Raw genomic sequence first — 25,341 nt, forward strand, 5'->3', positions numbered from 1 at the left:
AGTCAAGTTTCAGATCTCAAGGTCTGCACCTTCCAATATCACCTTCGCTTTATAAAGGCCAAACCATGTTTTCACCTATACAGTGTAGGACAGAACATTGCATGTGTTAGTTGTGTTAATTTCTTGCACACATTGTGAAACAAGTACTTTTATTTTGTTATTACAAGTTGTGCAGGGCCCAGAAATTATGCAAGGGCCCTGCGTCCCCCTCGTGTAAAAGCAGGTATCAGTGTTTACAACTTCAATGAAACTATGAGGCAGAATAATCCTGGTCATGAGAAAACAATACAAGAGTGAATTGTGGGAACAACAATAAAATAAACTGTTCTCTCATCTCCAAGTTTGATGTCAGCAAATATCAGTAACGTTAAGTTTATTTTTTATATTACATTCCCTCTCTAGTGTGTCTGTCTCACTAATCTAGCTGGGCAAGGCAGCTCTTGGTCTGTCTGTGTCTTGCCTGTTTGTGAGATACTTCCAGACTGTGTTCTGTGACTCTGCACCTAACAAAAGTGAGTGTGAAATACAGTTTTTTATGTTCGATAAATGCCAATGGTCAATGGTGTTTATAAACATCTTGGAAAAGATAACAGAATTTTGCTTAGGTTCCCAGGAAAGTCATAACCAACTATGAAGACAAGCTGTAGAAAGTTTTGAATTGCATTCTGTAACCATCACTTTTTTTTATTACATAAAATGTACATTGTTTACATTAACAAAAAAGCAACTAAATTTGCCATCACATGAATTCTATTTTTAGCCAGAGAACATACATTTTATTAATAGTGACATGCCATTGATTGGTACAAAATCAAAATCAAAGGTGTACAAAAGCCTAGATGAACAATAAGTTTTTGGGTTTTTTTAAGTACTAATTTTGATATTTGAAGAAATTATTTTAAATTCACTCCACAAAATGTGCATTCTTGTGTCATGAAAAAATGTGGTTGCACAAAAGTATAGGACATGACAAATGGCAGTTTATTTGAGCACAAAATGATAATCCAATCGTAAACGCTGCTGGAATACAGCTGGAATAAGACTACACAAAGTCTTACTGCTAATTTCCACTCATGTAATCAGTCATATATGTGATCTTCAAGTTTAGAAGACCTAAAATGTGCCAAATGTACTAGGCTACATAAGTGGATGCACATGCACCCCACTAATAACATTTTAGAAGGTATTCTAGGCTTGAATACCACTTAAAATATATTATGCATGAAATGCAAAACGCCATTTCACACGTATTGTGAATTGTTAGGATACCTGTATGGATATGTGTTTCCATGTGCACGTTTTTCCATGTATGTAGCAGTTTTCAGAATAAAGAAAGCCTGCCAATACTGAGCATTTGCTGCCACATCGTGGATGGGCAGAGTAACTGCAGGAGAGTTTTTATCCTGCCATCTAGTGGTACAAACCTGTCCTACTGCATAAGAGACTAAGAAAACCATGAAACATGATAAATAAACTTTAATTAGATAAATTTGCCAGTTGTCACTGATTTTCCAGAGAAATGTGGGTTTTTCGAAACTATTCTCTTAAACATAATTTACAGTGATCCTACTAAAGGGATACAGTTTAAGGGCATATAACATATACTGATAATTAAATGTAAAATATAAAAACAAATCTACCAAGAGTACTGCATCTCAATCTATCGTCTTAAAAACAGTAAATACTTTAGTTCACAAACTAAAAACCAATAGAGTATTAAGTAATTGTAATATCCTACCTCATAAATGCTATATTGACATTAATTAACTGTCCTTATAAGAACAATAATTGGCAGATATGTAATGTTTGGGAGAGAAGTGGGTTTATATGACATATATGATGTGTGAGTAGAAGCTTGTGCCCCACTCCCATGCTGGGAGCCAGAAGCAGCTGCCAATTCCATGACACTTTTAGCATTGAACAGATTAAACCTCTTGTTCAAAATGAGATTAATGATAGCCTGTAATTTATCAACTACACCTTTCCTTGTCCTTCCTTAGAAGAGGTGATGTGTTTGTGAAGTAAAAATTACCTCAGGTTAACTGAATTTAAAGTAGCCAGGAGGCCACTGAGCAAACTGGAAATACTAGAAATAATGGTTTTTAATCCATCTGAAGTTTAATTACATTCTCTTTTTTTGCATGATGAACAGTTTGAACTGACAGTTGAGAGGTATGATGAGAGATAAGGCACTAAATAATTCATGTTCTCTCACCTTAAGTGCTAATCAATATTCAACAGCTGTGCTGCCTAAATCAAGACATTGCACATCTTCAGCACCTCCAGGAACTGAAAAAAATCCATCACATTAACACAGCATGTAAGGCAGTGCTGGCCATAATGAATATGGGAATAATTTATTCATTTGGTTATTGACATTTACTGCAGCTACATGTGGGCAAATTAAGAGGTTTGCTTATATACAGTGCTAAATGGCTACTTTAGAGTACAGGACAGTGTCGTCCACAAAATATGAAAAGTATCTCCAGGAGATCAGATTCTGTGGAATGCCTTGTGATTTCTGTATGTGCACTCTGTCCCCTAACTGGCTGGATGACTACAGGAGGTGTTACAGCTTCTGTCAATGGGTGCACCTTGTTATCTGCTTTCTTGACAACTGGTGGCCTGAAGGCAGGAAGAAAGCTGTTTAAGGTCTCCCAGGATTTAAGTGATTGTGTCACAGGAGTCACTTTAATCTCTGTTTTTTCAGAATTATCAGATTTTCTTTCTTCCAGGTCCAGTTCAGAGTCATTTGAATGTGGAAAGTTGAAATAGGTGAACTTTGATCCTGATGACCCAGACAGTTCTTCAAGTTCAGTGGAAGGGAGGGACCTATGAGGAGAAGCTGGGCAAAATAATGAATATGGAACATTTTCCTTTACAGTGTCTTGATCAGGCTTAATTGATATGGTTGTGAGCTTCATTTTTTGGGGGGGAGTTTCCTGGAGCTCTGGGGAAGTTTCATGAATTGAGTGGTTCTCAAAAGGCAACCAGTGACCTTTGTCAGTAAGAATGGCATCTCCAGGTTTCACCTGGGAATATGGACGCACACAGTGAGTTTGTTCATTGAAGGCATCAAAGGAGCTTGTGGCATTGAAGTATGATAAGTCAGTCACTCCCCGTGTGCAAGCTTCATGGAAGGAGGTCAAACTATTTACATGGGTCCTTCCAGGACATGTGTACTTCCCCTTGGATGCAGATAATGGTCTCTTAACATCTGTTGTACCATCTGAATTACTTCTTCCATAGAGACGCTCAATGGTTTTTCTAACAAAACCTTTGGCAATGGCTAAACGGCTATTGTCATCCTCACTACTGTATGCCTCTGGTGATGTCTGGGAGTGGTTTCCCCCACTGTCAGTGGATTCAGGATTGCAGTCAGACAGGTCAGAATTTGAACTGGGTGAAAATCTTTTCACATTCTGTTTTCTACTGTTGCTCTTAGTAAGGAACATCTCTCTGATTGACTTTACTCGGTTAACATGACTGCTTCTTTCTGGCTCTTGTGCCAAAGAGTTGCTTGGAGAATCATAGCTGAAAGCTAATGAAGAGGAGGGGAGTTCTGATGTTATGTCCAAGTGTGAATGCTTAGTTGTTCTGACCACGTTTAGGGAATGATTTGGTGAGATTCGATTACCATGCTTTTCACTATACTTTCTGCCATGTGTTTGGGCCTTAGACGAAGCACTTTTAAACCCCTCTATTTTGTCTGTTTCATTGAATAGATGATAAACATTAGTTAAGTCATGAGTCTTTGAAACTTCTGGTATCTCAGTATGTGCCAAAAATGTCTTTACAGGTATATAGCTAACTCTTTGTGCAGCCAACTCAAGGTTACTGATTAGCTCTGCCACTGAATTTGAATTTTTCTTTTTTCCAGTAAAATGTCCAATATTTTCTTCACACCCTTCCACAGCTTCATCTGGATCATATTCTGATTGCTCGACAAAATGTTCTTGATGAATTAGAAAGCATTCTGGAGCCTCCGAAACCACTTGCTTCTCCTCAGAATAAACAATTTTACTTTTATAGATAACTTGTTCCTGCTCTGCCTCATGTTTAATCTTGTCCTCCATGTCTGAATTCACATGAGTAGCAAAGAGGGTAGCTAGCATTCCAGATGGTCCACTGTGCTTCACACAGTATGTTTCACTTTGTGATTCATTTTTGTGATCTTCATTTTGCAACTTACCTAAAGGTTTCTGCATGGGATCTTTCTGGTCCATATCAGTTACTGTTGCTGCATTTAATTGACGTTTTTCTTCTTTGTTGACTTGAACTTCAGAAAAGCTAATGACTTCTTCATCAAACCTGTTTCCTAAGATGTGTTCCCCCAAACTGAATTTGTCTTCTTCAGAAGCAGTCAATTTAACTTCACTGCTACTAGTTGACTCTTTTCCAGTAATCCTATCATTATCCTTTTTTATTGCATCCATCACCTTTTCCACAGTCTCCTTCTTTTCAATATAATCTATTGTATTAGGATATTCAGTATTCTTCTCTAGAACATATTCTTTCTCATCTAGTCCCTGATCTCCCTTGTGAGTTGCATCCACCGTTTCTCTTTTTACTTCTAACATGTGCTTATGGGAGGGCATGTCCTTGCAGATGTCAGAAGCACGTACACAGTCGCCCTGCTCTGTTGTCTCTATGTAGCAGATGTTTCTTTCCTGTTCCTTGGTTAACATTTTTATTTCTTTTTGAGTGCAAGCCAGTAATTGTGCCATAGACAACGCCAAACTGCCACTCTCTTCAAGGTGTGTTTTAATAGCTTTTTCAATGACCGATTTTACGTATGTGTTTACCTCCTCTTCAAATACAGAGTGCGGGAACCTAATTGTTTCATCACCTAAGAGTTGTGCTAGAACCCTATTTAACTTTATCTCTGAGAAAGACTCATTTACCTCTTCTGATACTTCCACCTGATTACCTCTTTTGCTCTTCAATTCTTGAGTGCAGAAATTTGCTAGCTCCTGTCTGACCCTGTCAGGAATACCTAGTTCTTCCATGAGTCCCTGAATTACCTCCTCCTCAAAGCCAAACCCACTGTGAGAGCCGCTCCTCAAGGAGTCTGTTATGACACTGTGACTCTGGGACCTGTAGTTCAGCTCCCAAAAACTTATCCAACTATCTAGCAGCTGAACACATGCTACATTCTGCAAAGCATTCAGACTGCCTGTCAGCTGCTCTGCATCTTCTATGGCTGCCGTCAGCTTAAGTGTTTGTGATGAAGAGCCAAATGTATTGCCCATGTGTGAGGAGAAGTCTGGCAAGCAGTCTGAATGCTTTGCAGAATGTAGCATCAGCCATTTTTGCTGCGTCACTTCACAGAGTGTCTGAATGTAATGGCAAAGCTCCTCAAGAACATGCTTCATATCTCGCTTTACTGCCATTTGGACTGGTTTTTCTATCATTTCTGCATCTGATAACGTCCTTAATGATGGACATTTATTAATTTCACATGTGCCAGTAACCCCCTGTGAACTGAAACTTTGCTGATTTCCATTTGATTTTCCATTTAAGTCACTACTTACTTGTGATTTGTCCAACAATGTTCTTCTGCATGCAAGTCCCTTGTTCGAAGTAGAATGTAGAACATCTGACTTCTTGGCAGAAGTTTTCTTTCTATTAAATATTTTTTTGCCCTCAGTTTGATGACTGAATCGTGATGCCTTCAACAAAGTATTGTTTTGTGGTATTAAATCTATAAATGGATGGCTAAGAGGAATATTTTCTGCAGAGGAATCTCTAGGGAAAGGTAACAGTTTAATGTGGCCATTACCTGTTGACGTTTTTTCCAAGGACTTATCAGTTCCTTGAGTTTTTGATAATTCTGATAGCTCTAATGATTCTCTTGATGCTGAATTATTTTCTGAGGTAGCATTACTAGTAAAAGATACCTTTTCTGTACAAACATTTTCTGGCAGTGCTGTTTGGATGCCATTTTTCTCAGAGGAATTATCATTCAGTAATACATTCTGTTCAGAAGACTTATTTTTACTGAACAGACTTCTGGAAGATAAAGTATTATCCATTAAAACACAACATGATAAATCCTCCTTTGCTGCTTCTCCAGCACCCACAGTCTCAGTGGTTATAAACAACACCTTTGGAGAGGGCTTTGTCTTGGTAAGTGGCAATTGTTCCTGTCCAGGATGTGGTTCATTTTTCTGCAACCAGAGTTCTACATATTCATTAAATATTGAGGGTGAGGAATGCAAAGCAGGAAGGCAGATGCATTCGCTAAGCTCCTGTGTCTCCTGGTACAAATCATGTTCCTCATGAAGCAGGTCTTTCTTTGGTGAAGCTGAACCTTTATTCAGTTTCCCGCTGGACAGGTTTGCTTGGACAGGATTCTTTTCATTGGTACATAGCTCTTCCTCAGCTGGTAATTCATTTGGACTTTGTGCATTCAGCTGAACAGTGTTGGGTAACACAGAAGGAATATTTTCATAACCATTAACGTAATAGTTTCTCATTTTTATCAGCTTTTTGGCAGCTTTTGCTCTACAATACTCAGGTAGTCTTATAGTTTCTGCATGTCTGGAAATATCCGCTCTAATTTTCCTTATTTCTTTGAGAATATCAGTTTCATTATTCTTTCGTTTTCGTTCAGAAGCGGAAGTCTGAAACATATGATTCTTTTTCACAAGTACTCTTACTGGCTTTCTCCTCTTGTTAGTATCAGCTGTTGAGGGATTTCTAGAGGCTGAAGGCTTAACAAATTCTGTTATAGGAGAACACGTTCTTGATTCAGTGTTTATGATTTCTTGAGGGATGTTTTTGTTATATGTTGTATGGAGGTTTTCCTGTCTGTGGAGTGTTTCATAAGTGGTGCTAGTCCAAAGCTCAGACTCCAATTTATCATTGCAAAAGGAAATTGTTTTGTTAGACATTTCAGGAAATATAGTATCAGATGTTTCTGCATGATCCATGGCTGACCCACAGGTGCACATATCCTGGACACATAGGTGCTTATTTGCAAAGAAATTCTCCTGGCAGACCTGCTGCTCATAGACATGAACCGTGGTCTCATGGAATATCTCCCCACCATCCTGTAGGATCTCAGCTGGATTGTAGAAACTGGACTTTTGCTGTGAGGTGAATGTGTTCAGTTCATTGGTAAGGCCAGTGCAGGGTTTGGGTACAGGGTGACTGATACACTGCTCTAACACACAGCATTCCTCTTTCTTCTCACCATTCTTTGCCTCTTCCCTGTATCCATAAGATCCAAGAGCGATTTCCTTGCTCTCAGTTTCAGTATGTTTCATTGGAGTCCCAACGGATAATTGTTTCTGCTGAAGTTGGTACCACCCTAAGGTAGAAGTACCTATTCTACCTACCTCCAGTACTTCATGCCTTATACTGCTGTCCTTATTAGAGACATCACTCTGGTCACTGGGGAAGGTCTGGATTATATCTGAGGGCACAGTGTCGACATCAACTGGAACGCCAAGATCAGGAGATTCTGAGATGCATTGCATTTGGCTGGTAATGCTGGAGCGACTAAGCGTGGTTGTCCACTGGATTGTCTCCTCCTCCTTAATAGTCAGGTGCACCTTCATCTCTACAGTCATGCTTCCATCCTGGTTGACCCGAAAGGACTTCTCAATGTCTTCATCAGTGGGCACCTGGATATTTTCCTCACCATCACATTCCAGACAGGCAACTGTGTCTGTCTCTGCCACGGATTCCGTAGGATGATCCATCTTCCTTTCCACAGAAGCAGGAGGGCTACTTGGACAGTCACAACTTCCTGCAAAACTCTTGTGTGTCTGACTCATAATGTAGTGCTCTGAGGATAGTGAAATAGGAGCTTTGGTACTTCTAGTCATGAATTTGTTTTTCCCTTTAGAAGTAAATTGTCAATAAGAGGATTAACACAGACACAGTCATGCAGCAGATAAATAAATAAAGGGCAGAGTGTTTTACCAGAATCAAACAGAAGTAGATGTGAAACCCATCAAGTTGATCAGGCAGTCCAGAACAGCAGGTAAATATTGACAGGAAGAAAAAAAGAAAAAGGAGAGACAATGCAATGGCGTGAGAGAGTTTTCATGCATGTTACAAGATGTAGGTCATGGTACGTATTACTAGAGATAGCAGTGTCTCAGCAATTCATGTCAGATCATCTCAACCATAGCCACTTACACATATATACAAGCCTGTAGGCATAAATACAGCTGGGTAATAAAAACAAAAGCATTACAAAAAAGCAGTTAATTCTGACACTTTCACAGAATTGCGCAGAAAGTGTTTCGGTAGTTTCAGCTTTATAGGCTGTGAAAACAACCTGCAAAAACACATATCATAAAAATGGTTAGTCTAAAGTGGAATTTCAACAGAGAACTGCCATTATAATGAACTGGACAGAATGTGCTGGACTTACACAACATAGGATGCGTTCCTACATGTTTGGCTGGTAGCCAAGTTGGAGCTGAGGGTTTTTGGGCATCATAGTCTCCTTTGCTGAAAGGCTCACGACCAGAAGCCACCACTACCCCCGAACACATGATCAGAGCAGAAAGACCATCCAACTGCAACACAGCAAAACATATCAATTTGATCACACATTCAGCTATGTACAGATTTTCAAATTACTCATTATGGAGCTTCTTGAGTACTGATCTAGTAACATGTTAAATATCTCTTCTATAGACAAGTGATTTAAAATTTTAAATTCCATACCAAGTAGGAATTTGCCCTAATTTTCTCTAAAAAAATTCATTTAATAATTCATTGTTCATACACCTTTTAAACTAGAAGTATTTGTACTGTGTGGCATGAAGAAATTGCAGGTGAGGGTAAGGAGTGAGATGTTACAAAAACGTATTTCTGTTTTAAGCCAACTAAAACATAAATAAAATAGCTAAAAGTTTAAATAATAGCTACTTTTACTTGTGTAATTCAGAGCTCTGCCATTGCATTTAATATATCTAGTGGTCACTGATAGTCAAAGGCTATTGATTTTTAGTTACAATTGATTTTTAGTTACAATTGATTATTTCAGTTACTATTTAAATTTGCAGTAGTTTTCAGTGGTTGAGGGTCCCTATTACAGTATATTTCTCACTCCTCCTCTCAGGCTCTGTTCCATGATGCAGTTCTGTATAATAGGATGAGATGGTAAAGAGGATTAACTCGGGTTGTGGGTCATGCTCAGCCCATCATATTTATGCTCATATCAACTGTGGACAAGCCCCTGATGTATTTAAATGAATAACAGTTTGCACTATATCCCAACCTGTACCAATATGGTTACATGGCCAAGGCCTCCTAAAGTTAGTGAGCAGAAATAATGCTATAAGCATAAATCCCCATAAAAATTTGTTCCCACCACGCTGACAATTAACAAAGCAATGGCATTTACTCAAGTGAAGTTTTACCTTAATAAGTGACTTTGTCACCAACAGCTGACACATTATTATGTGGCTGATGCTTTTGTAAAACCAAAAATTGCTTAACCAACGTAGCTAAAACATGGATTCTGCATTGATGGCTGCAGAAAGAAAACGTAGTGGTTCTAACCAATTAATCAATTTAATCCTGTAAAAATGCTGAAAAAATGCTGTAGGAAGAAAGAATATTGGAGACATTGTTCTAGCACATATAAATAAACACTTAAATGAACCTGTTTCTAATGACTACCTAAAAACTGACTCAACTACACTCTAACTCAACTAATGACTTCAACATTAACTTCAGGAAAAATGTGTTCATATGCTATATTTACTTTTTTTCTTAATCTGGGTAGGATTTTCTATTGAAAAAGCCAACAGAAAATTCACTGCCACATTGATCAAAGATTTTAATGGTTTCAGATTATTTGGCCTGGAACACAAAGTCACTGTAGTGGTAGAGTGTAACTGAGGAGCAGTTGTAGTACCTGAGCAGTAGTAGTAACTGAAGTGGTATAGTGTAACTGTGTAGCAGTAGTAGTAATTGAAGTGGTATAGTGTAACTGAGGGGCAGTAGTAGTAACAGTAACTGACCAGTAGTAGTAACTGAAGTGTTAAAGTAGAGTGTATCTGTGGAGCAGTAGTAGTAACTGACCAGTAGTAATAGCTGAAGTGGCAGAGTGTAACTGTGTAGCTGTGTAATTTTTATACAAACTGAGTTGTGAAAATTTGTCCAAACATTGTCAAAACGTGCAGAAAGACAAGTGCCTCAGTTTGATACTAGAAAAAAAAAAAGAAAAAAGAGGCCAAAAGAGTACTATAGTTCTCACCCTTCTTCCATCAGGAGTGTATAGCTTCAGGACAGGGAAGCACATGACTTCAGATATGTGATCTAGAAGTGCCTCAAAGGAGTGGGTGGTCCTCTTTTGCAGTAACAGCGTATGCTTGACTTCAGGATTTCCATTGCGGAAAACCACCAGCCGCCTGGGTGCCTGCAGCAGGGGGGCATGCTGGCGCCACTTGGCCCCGCGTGTGCCACGTGGGGCTGGCCTCTGGGCCTGGTGTCGGCTCTGGCTCTGCCAGGCCAGGTTCCTTCTGCTGAAGGGCCGGGCATGGTACCATGGAAGCGGTTTGTGGCGTGCCCGCTCCAGGTCAATGGGCTTGACGGTACGCTTGTCAGAGCAGATGTAGGACTGGCCGTGATGCAGCTGGTCGAGGGAGTGAATGGCCGTGCGGCCCCGTGGCGTGGTGATGATGCGAACCCCGAAGGGCAGTGGGATACGCTTGGACAGGCTGTCCAACAGCGCCTCAAAGGTCTTGAAGGTGCGGCTGTTGATAACCACTGGTAAGCCATTGAACTGGGCATCGCCACTTTTGAAGAAGCACACGTGCTTCGAGGCGATTGGCTCGGTCATGTATGGTTGGCGTGATGTCATCAGTGTATGGTCACTTTCTGAGGATTGGACGGGCAGTGGAGCCCTGTGCACCATTGGTGCTTTGTTCATAACCTTACTGTGACAGCAGCCAATTAGGGGAGATAGAGGGAAGTGAAAGAAAAGGTAGAGGAGAGGAACTGTAATGCAAAATGTAAATGCAAAATAAATGTAAATGCAAAATAAACGTGACTTGTCTTGCCAACACCTTAATGAGAAAAACTGGCCTCATAATTGCCAGCATGAACAAACACATGAACTCAAGCAATTTACATCGTTTTAATAAGTCTAATTAAAGTACTGGTATAACCAATGTTAAACAGGTTGAGCCCTGAATTGTGAGTGTATAATTTGTACAACAGATAGGAACATCTTTAACACGTGTTGTTTATCACCTCATCTTGCTAGATTAATCACACTGGCACTGTATCACAGTGGTCAGTTATTTCGGCAATCCAATTTATAATTACACTGAATGATCACTATTATTGCAATATAGTGAAATAATTTGTTTAATTGTGTATAGTGAAAAATGAGTGAAAGTTTTATATTAAAATAACATTAAACTAATATTTTGGTCATTCAAAATATGGATTATAATTAATCAAATGTGTTATTACTTTACAGAAAGTGAAGAAAAGGGAATATTAGGCTGTTCAAAAAAATAGCAGTGTCTACGTTTTCCATTGCAAACTCAAAAATGTACTGGATAAACTGAAAAATGCTTGAATATTTAGCTGTGAATCACTAAACTAATATTTAGTTGTATAACCACTGTTTCTGAGAACTGCTTCGCACCTGTGTTGCATGGGGTCAACCGACTTCTGACACCTGTGAACAGGTATTCCAGCCCAGGACAATTGGACTACATTCCACAATTCCTCTGCATTTCTTGGTTTTGCCTCAGAAACAGCATTTTTGATGTCACCCCAAAAGTTTTCTATTGGATTAAGGTCTGGCGTTTGGGCTGGCCACTCCATAACATTAATCTTGTTGGTCTGGAACCAAGATGTTGCACACTTACTGGTGAGTTTTGGGGTCATTGTCTTGTTGAATCACCCATTTCAAGGACATTTCCTCTTCAGCATGAGGCAACATGACCTCTTCAAGTATTTTGATGTATTCAAACTGGTCCATGATCCCTGGTATCCAATAAAGAGGCCCAACACCATAGTATGAGAAACATCCCCATATCATGATGCTTGTGCCACCATGCTTCACTGTCTTCAGTGTACTGTGGCTTGAATTCAGTGTTTGGGGGTCGTCTGACAAACTGTCTGCGGCCCCTAGATCCAAAAAGTAAAATCTTGCTTTCATCAGTCCACAAAATGTTGCGCCATTTCTCTTTAGGCCAGTTGATGTGTTGTTTGGCAAATTGTAACCTCTTCAGCAAATGTTGTTTTTGCAGCAATGGGACTTTGCAGGGGATTCTTGCAGATAGCTTGGCTTCACATAGGCGTATTCTAATTGTTACAATATTCACAGGTAACTTTAGACCTTCTTTGATCTCCCTGGAGCTGACCATTGCCTGAGTCTTTGCCCTTTTGGTTTTTCTTCGATCCATTCAAATGCTAGTTTTCTGCTTTCTTCTGTCTTTCTGCTTTTTGTTGCCATTTTAAAGCATTTGAGGTCATTTTTTTCTGAGCAACCTATCATTTTCTGCACTTCTTTATATGTTTTCCCCTCTCCAATCAACTTTTTAATCAACGTATGATGTTCTTCTGAACAATGTCTGGAATGACCCATTTTACCTTTTTTTTTTAGAGAGAAAAATGCACTATAACCAGTATGCACAACATTTGCTGTTTTTATCCTTTAATAGGGGCCACCTGTTTGACACCTGTTTTTTCACAGAATGAATGACCTCACTTATTGAACTTCACACTGCTATTATTTTGAACACACTCCTTTTAGTTCATTATTTAATTACACAGAATCAACAGCATGCATGTCATAACTGTTGGGTCTGTTGGTTCATTACTCTACTACAACTACTAGTAATTTTTTGCCATGTAGAAATATATATTTCTACCAAAAACAGTGATTGATCTGGTTAGTGATGTTGGACTGCGATTATTTTGAACACAACTGTACATTCACCTCATGGATGATTAACTGGGCAACTACTTTCTACTTTCTTTAAACAAGTGCTTGATACAAAAGAAGAAGGTAACACACATTCAGTAATAATGCAGGCAAAAAGTATTTTCACACTTACCAGATTTCCCATGTTGAAGACAAAGTCTGGAAGAGGAGGACACGGAATCTCTTTTGTTGTATGTGGAACTCAGTGATGGAGGCTGGAAGATATTTTGGGTCATGGCTTAAGTGTTAATTTCCTTAATCTATGCCCTGTGCTAATCCCCTCTGCACAGAGAGCTCTTTACACACGTGTGTGAGTGCATGTGTGTTTACATTTGTGTGCATAAGTGATAAAAGAGCTCACAAGAATCGAGAGCTATTGTGTATGTTTGAGTGACTATCTTTGTCTTATTCATCATTCAAATAAACAGGCGTAAATAAAAAATAAAAATTAGATAGATATGGACAATAAACTAAATACATGAGCACAGTGTCTGATGAATAACCTTCTCTTGCGGTTGATTTTAGTGTTAAACCCTGTTACAGCTGGCCAGTTTCTGTGTTTCTGTGTTTTGGGCCTAAGTGGCCTAATCTCATTGTGCATACATAAGAAGGATAAGGACAGACTATGTGTGAGTGTGCAGCACATGTGTGTGTGTGTGTGTGTGTGTGTGTGTGTTGCTATATGAGAAAAAGAGAAACAAGCAAGAGAAAGACAAGACCACGGTATGACTACCTTATCCCCTCCTCTGGCTGGTTGTTGAATGCTTCGTTATGGATAAACCATCTCAAACAATCCTTCCTTTCTGAACTCCAGTTGAAAGAATGCATAGCAGCCAAACCAAAATAACAACATGCAAAACTATTGTGTGTGTGTGTGTGTGTGTGTGTGTGTGTGTGTGTGTGTGAGGGTGAAAGAAAGAGAGAGAGACAGACAGACAGAATGACAGAGAGAATAAGAAAATATGATCTCATTCCACCAATAATAAAACAGCAAGTGTTACACTTATTATACACTACATATTACACACACAAACACACAGGCCAGGCAGGCACACATACTCTGTCATTAACCCTCACCTGAGGCTGGAATAAGGTGGAAAATGATCAAAGAACTACCATTACCCATGGGACCAATGATCATTGGAATGTGCACATGTTCCCTTAGTATATATACATAGGGAAAGAATGTTGGACCTGGAGGAATAGAAGAACTTTGGAATGCCTGTGTGGTCTCCTGCTGGGTCTGTCCCATTCCCAAAACAAAACTGAGAGTAGGAATGTCAAACATCCAGTAGAGCAAACTCCATTCCCACTGATAAGAGACTGTGTGTGTGTGTGTGTGTGTGTGTGTGTGTGTGTGTGTGTGTGTGTGTGTGTGTGTGTGTGTGTGTGTGTGTGTGTGTATATTCATGCGCTGTGTGTGAGATGTACAATTGCACATACTCACAGCTTAATTATCTGGTATAGTTTTAGTAAACCCACAGGCTCACACACACAACAGAATCTGATGTTCGATCCCTGTTAGTTCTAAGATGTGTAGTACTGAGATATCTGAACTGAATGCCTGGCTCTATATTTAATCCTTCACTGCAGTCTAGGTGCCGACTCCAGATCCCTGAGCACTTACTGGGAAGCTATCTGGGACACACACACACACACACACACAAATCAAGAAATTATCTTTCTTCCATCCCATCTCCCTTTCTGTGTCATTCTTTTTCCTTCTATTTCTCAAGTATGCCTGGTGACCTTCTGAGATATGTCTGTAAATGGATGTGTTGGAAGTTAAGATGAAAGCCCCAGTCCATGCTGGCATGAATGAGGGAGAATTCCAGGCTTCTCCAGAGCATTTTGAGGAGGAAGCGGAGATTCCAGACTCCTGGCAAAGCACTTCCTGCTGCCGGGCTCCTCACTGCTCCGGGTCCTGACCGCTCTTCCACTGGAATTCCCGACTGCACTGGCCTTCAACCCCACATCATGCCAGTCTGCTAAACTTCTCAGGTTATACACAGGCCTTTACACAGATCAATGGTATGCAGTGCATACACACACACACACACACACACACACACACACACACACACACACACACACACACACACACACACAGCATAAAAAGACATTCAGAGATACAGGTGAACACTCCTTTCAAACTAAAATATGAATGTCTACAAAAATAAATGTTTTGACAGAACCCACAGACATACACCCACTTTTGTGTCATAAGGAAACAGCTATCAGAACAGATTACAGCAGAACAATAGTCTCACCTTAGCCTGCTCTCTATAAATCTAACCTACACACATACGTACACGCTCATGCACGTATACACTTACCTCCCAGCCATACTCACTCTACAAAATTGTTCCCTCCTCTTAGTTCTTATCCCTTCGATAATTTTGAACTTTAAAAGGCTCATCCAAGATAACTCTTATGCGTTAATAGTCTTTACAAGTGGCGAAAGGGCTATCTGTTTTCTAAACAAAGCTTCAGGTTATTATCAGTTTATATTTCTTTATTTTTAAGGCGATTATATTTGTAAGGTGCTCAGTCTAATAATCTAAAACTATTAACTATAACTAAACCAGTTTTCCAAAATAAACATGCTCTTCGGTGAAACCACAGGTCTTAGGCACATAATGTGCTTTCCACCATTTATCCAAGAATTCGCTCTTTTGATGGGTTGCGCGTGATTTTTTCGACAGCACGCGAGTGCCCTCTGGCGGGCGCTATACAGTCCTTTCCACCTTCTCAAATTAGATTATTGTATCCGACTTTTATTAAATGGAAAAGTAATAAATCACTTAGTATTTAGTCCGAAATATTAAAAGACCGATGTCCAACATGTAATTGAATCCTGTATCATTTCGAATGTTTTTTTTTTTCAATTACACTTTCCCTACCTGTGGGCTGAGGCAAATGTTTGCCTACTTTTTTGTCGTTTTTTAAAAATTCTTCATTGATCATTTATAAATATAAAGCCAGTTCCTAGACTTATGTCCTAGGTTACCACTGCTCTGCTTTCACATTGCTGTTACTACTGCAATAAGGGAATAATTGTCCATTTGCATAGGAAAGCACATTTAGATAAAGTCTAATTAAATACACATCTATTTTATAAGACAGCTTTGCTTTCATACTAAAATCCAAACTATTCAAGTTGGCTTGAACAAAAGGCTTCATATATAGGCCTTATTGCAGTCTGACTATTTCCCCTCTCTGGGTTGTTGTCTAATTCAAACACCCCAACCACATCCCGCAGAAAGCAAGAAAAAAACAACAAACAAAATGTACATATGCATGTGTGTCTGTTCCTATTCTGCTCAGGTGCTAATGTGGAACTTGAATGATAAACAGGAACATTGCTGTGACCCCCCCTGTCTGAAGCATGCCTGGGAAAGAAACATACAGACATAGGTCTGCACACACACACGCACACACGCACACACACACACACACACACACACACACACACACACACACACACACACACACACACTCCCACACACCCACCCACCCACCCACACACACACACACACACACAGACACACACACCAAAGGCATACTCCAACAAAGGTGTCTGGCCTGTGTTATGGTGCCCTTTCTTCTTTATTTAGTTTTATTCTGATGTATTCTTATTTAGGAGGAAATCCTTCTGTCTTTCCCAGAGTAGTGGAAGCAATGTGAATTTGAGTGAACTTTGTTTCCTGAACAAGTGAGGATGTTCCCTGCTAATCTTTCACAGGGTAAGTCACCTAGACAGTCCTTACACTGAGGAAATGTGAGCAGGTGCTCTTGGAAACTTCCACAAATGCTCCAATATTAAACACAATGAACATTCATCTTTTTGTTCATAAATACATCAATGGCAACATTCCAAACATAATCTATTTTTAAGGAATGCTGAAATTGTAATCTTGCTGATGTGATTACTATATTATTATTAGTATTTTATATATATATATATATATATATATATATATATATATATATATATATATATATATATATATATATATATATATATATATATATATATTCTATATAATAATGTAGAATCATTATGGATTCCACAACAAAATATCTTAGCAAAAATACAGTGATTTTGGAGATATAGTGTAAAAATAAACAAATAAGCACTTTCTTTGAATGTTAAAGCCATTATTTGTAAAAATATGGTCTTAACTGCAAATGGATATTTGTGTCAGCCTCTCCCGTATAGTCTCCTATTTTGAATCTTGTGTAACTAAATAATGCTGCCACATTTGTTGCATTTTGCCAGTGGACCTCTAAAGCTGATAGCTGTGGCAACACGTTGGATTTTAACTCAATAAACAAATTTCTCAATTTATCTTGATCAAATTTTAAAGATTACATTTTTTAAATATTAGATATCACTTTTATACTCTCACCACCACCAAATCAAGGGACTTTTATAACCAATAACTAAGGTTTATTTTAACTCAACAGCTAAAACCATGCATAGAACTCAAATATAATTTGCTTTGTCTCTCGTTATTATAAACCTCTGAAAATGAAATATATATATATACGCACACAGACACACACACACACACACACACACACACACACACACACACACACACACACTCTCCTAAAAGTCAAATCAGTGAAAATAGCTTATTGTGTCAGAGCTTGGATCACTGATCAAGTGTGAGTTTATATTTAGAAGCAGCACAACTGGACTGGGTTTGGGAAAGCCATGCCTATGAAAGTGATAAGGCCAGGGCGGAGACTCATATTCCAAGGATTATAAAACCCAGTCACACACACACACTCACATACACACACACACACACACACACAGACAGAGTCAAACAAGCATACGTTCAAATGCACCTATACTCGCTCACACATACATTCCGTTTAAGACAAGAAACACCCTATTTATTACAGCTGACTCTGATAAACACTTAAAGTCCTTCACTTAAAGTTGACTGTAAAAGATAATACACGCTTGAGCAATTTTTGTTTTCTCTTTTGTTGTGTATTTGATGGCTTTTATTGTGGTCATAGCAGCGCATGCACAGGAGGGATTCCTGTCTTTCTACACCTAAGGGCAATGTTGGGATTTTCATTAGTCAGCTTGTAAATTTGGGTATTAGGTCTAGTCAGCTACTCCCAGCCCCCACCACAATACACCTCTCTCTTACAAGTGCAACCACTCCCTCCCAGTCAGGTGCTTCTGGGTGGGGACAAAGCCTATTGTTTGGCCTTTAGCACACAAAATGAAATTCACACACACACACACATACGTGTGTGGGAATCTGTAAAAACTTGCCGCTGTTGCATATTTCCGTCGTTTTTTTCTAAAAAAAGGATTGAGGGTCAGTGTTGGTGACCTGCTTCAAAAAAGCCTCTTCCTTCTTCAAGCAGAAGATGAACACAGAACTAAGTGCACACTCTTAGCAACATACCAGCCAAGGCAGACCAACACTGATTGTGTGAGTGAGTGGTGCTGGTGTGTGTGTGTGTGTGTGTGTGTGTGTGTGTGTGTGTGTGTGTGTGTGTGTGTGTGTGTGTGTGTGTGTGTGTGTGTGTGTGTGTGTGTGTTGTAATGGTGGGGGAGGGGGTGGTGGTGGTAGTGCTCAGTCTCTTATTGATGTTGATGATGGTCTTTGTTTGGTGAAGGTGCAGAGATTACGATCATATTTAAGTCACTGGAGCCAACAAAGCTGCCTTAAACAGGAAGAAGTGTGTTAATCTCAGTTTCCCTGCAGCAAGAATACATGCACATGTGTGCCCACACAAGCTCACACACACACAATCAAGCACACACATATACACACACACACACAAACACGTGCACGCAGAAGTAAAAAAAAGTTGAAAAGAAGGTCAGAAATACACAATGCAAAGATTAGGAGCAGCAGTGTTGGGGGGTTGTAATGAGGGAGGAGGCAGTAGAAGTACAAAGAAAAATACACATTATTAAGAACAAATTGACAATGATAAGCAAAAAGCCTCATCATTCAGATTTTTATTTTCCAAAAGTGCAAAAAGGTATGAAATTACATTTTAACATGCTAATCACTGTACATTTTATTTATAAAATAAGATATTTACAGAGGTTTTTGTTTTATGGTGTCATATTAAAACATTTGAAGGTTTCATTAAAAATTCAATCAATTTATATAATTACCAACCTTTATAGGTCTTTTCACTCCCTTCCCTAGTGTGCTTTGTGAACACATAAACATGGGACAATGTGTTTGCTAAGTCAGGAACTGCTCTTGTGATGTAGAGAACTCATGTGTTGCTATAGTTACAGTAGTACACAGCAGTGCTAGCATCTGACAATACAGAGGATATTAGGTCAGGCCCCTGCATGGGTGCCTGAGGAATCCCATATGAGAGATACTGCTCAAATTCATTAGTGTCAACCTCACTCAGCATCTCAGGACCATGGCGGTGTGCTTCTGTAGGAGTGCGTGAGTGCTGTTCAGCAAGGGTATGTGGATGTGTATGACTCTCCTGGGGAGGTGATAGATCCTCAACTGTATGCTTCACTTGAGAGGCAGGGTTATAGAACACGCCTAGGGTGGACTGGCAGGGCAGGTAGGCAGGGGGTGGGCCCTGATTGGAGCCAGCCGATAGGTTTCTGTTGAAGAGTACCTGAGACAGTGGATGGGAGTGAAGAGGATTGTGGGGAGCATTGATATTGTGGCCCATCTGTGCACTGACATTCGTACTGCCCAGTTCCTGAGAGTGTGTGCTGGTTATCAGATTGGTTTGGCTGTTGCTGTGGGAGTGTGCACTAACGAGTGTGTGTGGGTTGACCCCTTGGTGCACACCGCCATGAGAGTGTGCTGTGACGTGAGGATGCACCTCTCCCTGCCCACCGCCATGAATGTGTGTGTTGACAATATGTTGAGGGTGCCCATGGGGCACGTAGTCTTGGTGCTGACTGTAGCCATAAGCTCCCTGGGAACTCTCCTCCTGAGGATGGACAGCGAAAAATGTGGTCTCTGTCCCCAGCTCGTCCATTGGGGAGGAGTCAGGTGTGGGCAGACTGTAGTTTTCAAAGAGACCCTGGGTATCACAGTACTGTGGCAGACTCCCCTGGGGCATGCCGGTGGGGGGCAGGGAATAGCCCACCCCCAGACTCTCCATGCCCAGAGGGGTCTGGGGCTCAGACGTCCCAGGCAGCAGGAAGCCGGAGTCCAGACGCTTGATCCTCTTCACCTGCTTACGACGCCGGGGCCTGTACTTGTAGTTTGGGTGGTCCTGCATGTGCTGCACGCGCAGCCGCTCGGCCTCCTCCACAAATGGCCGCTTGTCCACCACTGACAGCGCCTTCCACGACTTACCTATCAAACAGGAAGGAAGAGACACAGGTCAAAGGCCAGACTAGTTTAGAGCAGAGGTAAGGTTAATCGCTATCATTGTTGGAAATGCTTCTCTTAAAAAAGACCAGTTAAGCAATATGTGTAGACATATGATTTGTATCAGGCTCTAGTAGTAAAAGACCATTTCTGTCAAATAGGCTTTCAACTTTAAAAGGACACTAAACCTGAATACAAATATCACTTAGAAAAAAAAAACTTCATCTCATAAATGATTTGGGTCAGTGATGCGTATAGACAGCAAATGTCCTTCCAGGTTATTGCCATATGACTTGGATGCAATCCAAACAAAGTTTTAGGAACTCTCCACACTGCTGTCAGGTGTCTCCCAGGGACCTAGTGTATATTCCCAGGGACCTAGTGACTAGACATGTCTGCAGTCTCCAAATTTTACTTTTAAATGAGGCAACAAGAAGATGCATATGGATAACATAATAATAACACAAAGCTTTGGCCCAGTGCAGGCAAAAACAATTTGGCTCCATACCTATGAATACCATGGAGGATATCGTTCTGAACACCAGTATAAACGGGGCTGACTAAATGCAGCCTCATATGGCTTTATCACCAACACAGTATTAATTAGATCTTAATTCCTTTAATACCCAAATATTAAAGAGTAATACTTAGATAAATATAAACAGCTGCAGTAATAACATTAGGTTTATCTATCATAAATTTAGTATTTTTCACTGTAGTCATTAATTTGCTGTATACATTCATTGACCCTTTTGCCTGAGGCAAACTACAGGTGGCTATTGCAGGGGCAACCCAAGAGGAGCTTGGGGTTTAGTGTCTCAAGGGCACAATGGCTGTTATCAGCTGCCATCAAACCAGTGACCTCCTGTTCTAGCTAGCTGGCTTTTTCAGAGAATGCCTTTTCAATAAGACAACTCTAACCTACTCAAAAATGTATTAACATTTATCATTTATTAAATGTAGCAAATTTCATGACAACCAAATCAGTTGTGAATAAACAAAATTGTATTTAGTGTTTTATTCAACGAATTGGTCTTAAATAATAATTCCACATTGTTTACATCAGCATATGACTTTATATCACACTGTACTTTGGGATTCCAACCCCTTCAAATACATAAGAGGTTAAATCCATGGTCCTGTATGGTTTAAGAAATAAAGAAACATCCTATTATATAATAATAAGTACAAAGAATGTAAAACCACTATATGTAATGTATATGTATATGTAATGAATATGTAAAAGATTAATTAATGAAATGTCTAGAATTGTTAATGCTTCATCTTACAGTGAATCATAACAAAAAGTTATCATGTCCCGTAAACACTGGCCCGTGGTTCAAATTGCCGAATTTAAACCCGTTTCTTATTATGGTCTTATAAACACAATTAAGTACTTTTTCAATAATAGGCTTACGACATTAGAAGGTTTGCTTGCAATGGCTTCTAGTCTATAATATCTGCATGTAACTAAAAGATATATTTGACTAACCGTGTGTGAAATAGAACATACTTGCAAAAAAAAAGTAATTAGATTAAATTAAAGCATCACAATTAATTAGGATTGCACTTCGTAATGCCAACTGTAATGACCAAAAGTCGCGATTACTCATTACTAAATTAGAGCTTCTTCAGTTTCTTCAGTTTTTTTTAAATAAAATACAAATACCTGTTTACTGTTTACCTAATAAAGTTAACAATAAACGAATAGTTATGAAATTACGGAAATATGGTTTGTTCCATTTTAAACACTGGTCCTCCATTTTTCAATAACGTAAAACCTTCGAATGAAATTAATCTCTGATAAAAGGATCCTTTTGCAAAATTAATGCAGGCACTATACACGGTTACATAAAAACGAAACTCACTCAAACAATTTATTGCAGTCCAAAAACACCAGCGGAGACTAGCTCAAATCAAAATAAATGTGTAATAAATGTGTAAGCATTAACGATTCCACTCACCGAGCATTTTGCTGAGTTCAGCGTTGTGCAGGTCAGGATTTTGCTGTGCAAGTCTCTTTCGCTCATCTTTTGCCCAAACCATAAATGCATTCATTGGCCTGCGGATGCGCGGTTCGCTCTTCCCACGCCCAGGACCGCCAGCGCACGCGTCGCTCTTCACTTTGGTGTCTGCGAGCGGACTCAGCGGGTCTGTCCACGCGCACTGGCCCACGCCGGGCATCATGACTGAGCTGGTGCCGCGAGCTTGGCTTGTATCGTCGCTGGCGTAGCCCGCATCGGGACTGCTCATCTCCGCGGAGGGACGTGGACTCACTCGCACCTTGGGGCCGCGGCTCAGTGTCCCTTTAGTTATACCTGCGCGTCGGTCGTGGCAGACGAACTTGTCGCGAGAGATAGTAGAAAAGTTTGGATCAAAGCAGAAATATGTGCGCCCGTATTGCTCGTCAGCTTTCTCTGCTGGCGGAGGTGACCTGTTCCGGGATTTTCAAGAGTCAGATCAGAATAACGCAGAGGGGTTTCACGGGCTTTAAGCACAGCGGCGGCCAATGGCGAGTGGGGTGGGAGGGCTCGCGCCGTGGAAGGTGAGAGATTAGAGTTCTTCGGCCCAGAGAGCCTCGGCGGGAGCCTCCTGCCCCCAGGGGACCTTCGGTGGACAAGAGTGGAAATAGGCTAACCCCCAGCCAAATAGAGTTTAGATCTGGCACACATCCTTTATGTCTAAAGAACAAAAACGAAATTATGGAGAAAAAATAATATTCATTACTTATTTATTACTATCATGATTAATTATTTGATTCTAAAAACAGCCTACTATCTCTAGTTCCCTAGAATATGTTTTCCGATAAACCTATAAAACACACAGAACACAGATCTTCGTTTTGTTTTCTTTTCTTTTCGTCGGTTTCGTTCGCAGCGATACCTACTTTTCCACAGTGCCTTGAATGAATTTCCTGTGAACTTGTATCATAGTGGTGGCTGAAGGCTGGGGTGGGGTAGGGCTGGTGTTATTAGCATGACAAATGAATGCAGGTATTAGTAATATTATAGGCTACAGTTAACCTGAGTAATTGACAATATTAAAAAGGCGCCAATAAGTTACAATCGGACGAAGGATTTCTCATCTAACGCATCTAACATGGGATCAGAGTGTAGGTGTTATGGGCTACATTTGCAAACAGTGTTGAGAAACAAAATAAATAAATAAATCAGGTAGTATGCGAAAAACGACTTTTAAGACTATCTGAGCGAGTCACAAACTTCAGGCCCGATCCACAGTGTCTCACAGGTTAGCGCGGTGAACGTGGATCCTTTCCGCGAGGAAGTGGCAGGTTTGCTCGCCTGGAGCTTCTGCTCTGCTCTTTCACGATTAGAATCAGTACTGAATAAAACAATACTGTATTTCAGAGAACAGTTATGAATTGTAATAAGATATTTTTAATATCTAGTCCTATTTAAATGTTACTGGGGGAACAATTTGGACTATACTTTCTCAGTTTTGCGTTGTTACCACATCAAATAGCAATTGTGGAATTTGGTGATGTTAAATTTAATGAAAATAAACTGATTGCTTTTTAAACAGTACTTAGGTATCTACACATCTCAGAAGATAATTTACTGTTTCTATGCAGTATTAGAGCACAGGAATATAAATATTAGGTCATAACACGTGTGAGGGAGAGATGTTAAGACATTTATTTTAAAACAACTAGAGGTTCTATGGTTATGAATACAGCTATTTTAATAATAAAATACAATTTTTTATTTGTTCTCTCATGAAAGGTTACATACAAATGTTTCCAGCTTACAGCTGTTCACTATACTGTCTAATACAGACACTGTGTTGGTCCAGCTGACAGTGAAATATTGTTTCGTGCCATTTCTTGTCTTTTACCAAGGTGGCTTAGCAAAAACTAGGTTATGAGGTTATATAATGTACATTTTGAGAAGTTAGGACACCTTATGTGTACTGTGTTCCGGGAATAACTGGGAACTTCACCTAAACCACATCCTATTTTCCAACAACCAAATTATGTGTGTATGTATGTGTGTGTGTGTGTGTGTGTGTGTGTGTGTGTGTGTGTGTGTGTGTGTGTGTGTGTGTGTGTGTGTGTGTGCATGTGTCTTTGTTTTTGTGTGAGATGGGGAGAGAAAGAAAGAATTCAGTCTGTACATTTTTGAGTTGGTGCGTACGTGCAAGTGAAAGCTTGGAGTCTTTTCAAGTGTGTTGGAACATCCCTTTAACTCATCCACACATACACACACACACACACACACACACACACACACACACACACACACACACACACACACACACACACACACACACACACACACACACACACACACACACATACCTAATGCTATTGTCCCCTGTGTAAGGGCACAAAGGGAGTGCACTCTATACTGAGGCTATATTACTGTCATCATCTATTTTACTACTGAAGACCGAATAAGTTTGTGTGTGTGTGTGTGTGTGTGTGTGTGTGTGTGTGTGTGTGTGTGTGTGTGTGTGTGTGTGTGCATGTAGTGCTAACACATATACAGCTTCCTTTGACTCATATAAAGTCCCCCTCGGCACTCAGGAGCCAATGCTATTGTGTAATTCCCCAGAAAGGCTCGCCTGGCGACAGTCTCTGTGCGTGGGTGTGTGTGTCTGTGTATGTCTGAAGGCGGACAGTGTGCGCTCCTGCGGCAAGGACAGGAAGAGGTTTGTGGGGGACAGGAAATGCACGCAGAAGCAGTAGCTTAGATAAGAATGGGAGACTGCTCCCACACATACATACACACCTCACTCCACCCCAGACTCCCCTAGGCCTGACTGGAGCCATACAGACACGCTTACCCACCCAACAAAGGTTATAAATGTTAAAAGTGTTAAAAGCGACTTAGCAGTCCTGAAAGGTCGGGTCAGTGAAAGTGTCACTGAGAACAACAGGAGCTGTTAACATGTACTGCGTCTCAGTAACATTCGCAAGTACATTAGGTTCTACCTTGGAGTTGACTGAACTTATGAATTGTTAAAGTCAAGAAAATATTGAACATAATTGAAAGAAAAGTGGGTTTGCTTTAGATCTAACGTCACTTTTTGGCATGGCCAGACTGTAACCTTTGAAAC

At 40.0% G+C, this 25,341-nt stretch overlaps 2 protein-coding genes across 5 annotated transcripts; both read right to left on the minus strand.

The window, feature by feature from the left end:
• Positions 1-542: 542 nt before the first annotated feature.
• LOC113579295 (RP1 axonemal microtubule associated) lies at positions 543-13,129 on the minus strand. 4 transcript variants are annotated; one of them, XM_027013110.3, is made up of 4 exons: positions 13,050-13,129; positions 10,229-10,910; positions 8,390-8,537; positions 543-7,849 (listed from the first exon to the last, which is right to left on the minus strand). In XM_027013110.3, the coding sequence occupies exons 2-4, from the start codon at positions 10,901-10,903 to the stop codon at positions 2,442-2,444; spliced, it is 6,231 nt and encodes a 2,076-aa protein (XP_026868911.3). In that variant the 5' UTR covers positions 10,904-10,910; positions 13,050-13,129; the 3' UTR covers positions 543-2,441. The 4 variants fall into 4 exon arrangements, with proteins under 4 accessions (XP_026868911.3, XP_081551351.1, XP_081551352.1 ...); XM_081695225.1 differs by having other exon boundaries at positions 10,229-10,971; positions 13,050-13,128; XM_081695226.1 differs by lacking the exon at positions 10,229-10,910 and having other exon boundaries at positions 13,050-13,098.
• Positions 13,130-18,900: 5,771 nt separating this feature from the next.
• On the minus strand, positions 18,901-22,744 carry sox17 (SRY-box transcription factor 17). The gene is made up of 2 exons (XM_027013100.3): positions 22,227-22,744; positions 18,901-20,247 (listed from the first exon to the last, which is right to left on the minus strand). Exons 1-2 carry the CDS (start codon positions 22,513-22,515, stop codon positions 19,187-19,189), a joined length of 1,350 nt encoding a protein of 449 aa, XP_026868901.2. The 5' UTR covers positions 22,516-22,744; the 3' UTR covers positions 18,901-19,186.
• Positions 22,745-25,341: the final 2,597 nt, after the last annotated feature.

Source organism: Electrophorus electricus, chromosome 13 (assembly GCF_041902795.1).
Source record: "Electrophorus electricus isolate QZ-2024a chromosome 13, ASM4190279v1, whole genome shotgun sequence".
Taxonomy (NCBI): Eukaryota; Metazoa; Chordata; class Actinopteri; order Gymnotiformes; family Gymnotidae; genus Electrophorus; species Electrophorus electricus.

What these genes read in the sequence shown, in the direction of transcription:
- LOC113579295 (XM_027013110.3), bottom strand. Translation starts at nt 10,903, where the DNA reads ATGAACAAAGCACCAATGGTGCACAGGGCTCCACTGCCCGTCCAATCC. An exon ending in ACACTCCTGATGGAAGAAGG is followed by an intron (nt 8,538 to 10,228) that starts GTGAGAACTATA and finishes GCTGTGTTGCAG; the next exon opens with TTGGATGGTCTTTCTGCTCT. An exon ending in AGGAACGCATCCTATGTTGT is followed by an intron (nt 7,850 to 8,389) that starts GTAAGTCCAGCA and finishes TTACTTCTAAAG; the next exon opens with GGAAAAACAAATTCATGACT.
- sox17 (XM_027013100.3), bottom strand. Translation starts at nt 22,515, where the DNA reads ATGAGCAGTCCCGATGCGGGCTACGCCAGCGACGATACAAGCCAAGCT. An exon ending in TGAACTCAGCAAAATGCTCG is followed by an intron (nt 20,248 to 22,226) that starts GTGAGTGGAATC and finishes CCTGTTTGATAG; the next exon opens with GTAAGTCGTGGAAGGCGCTG.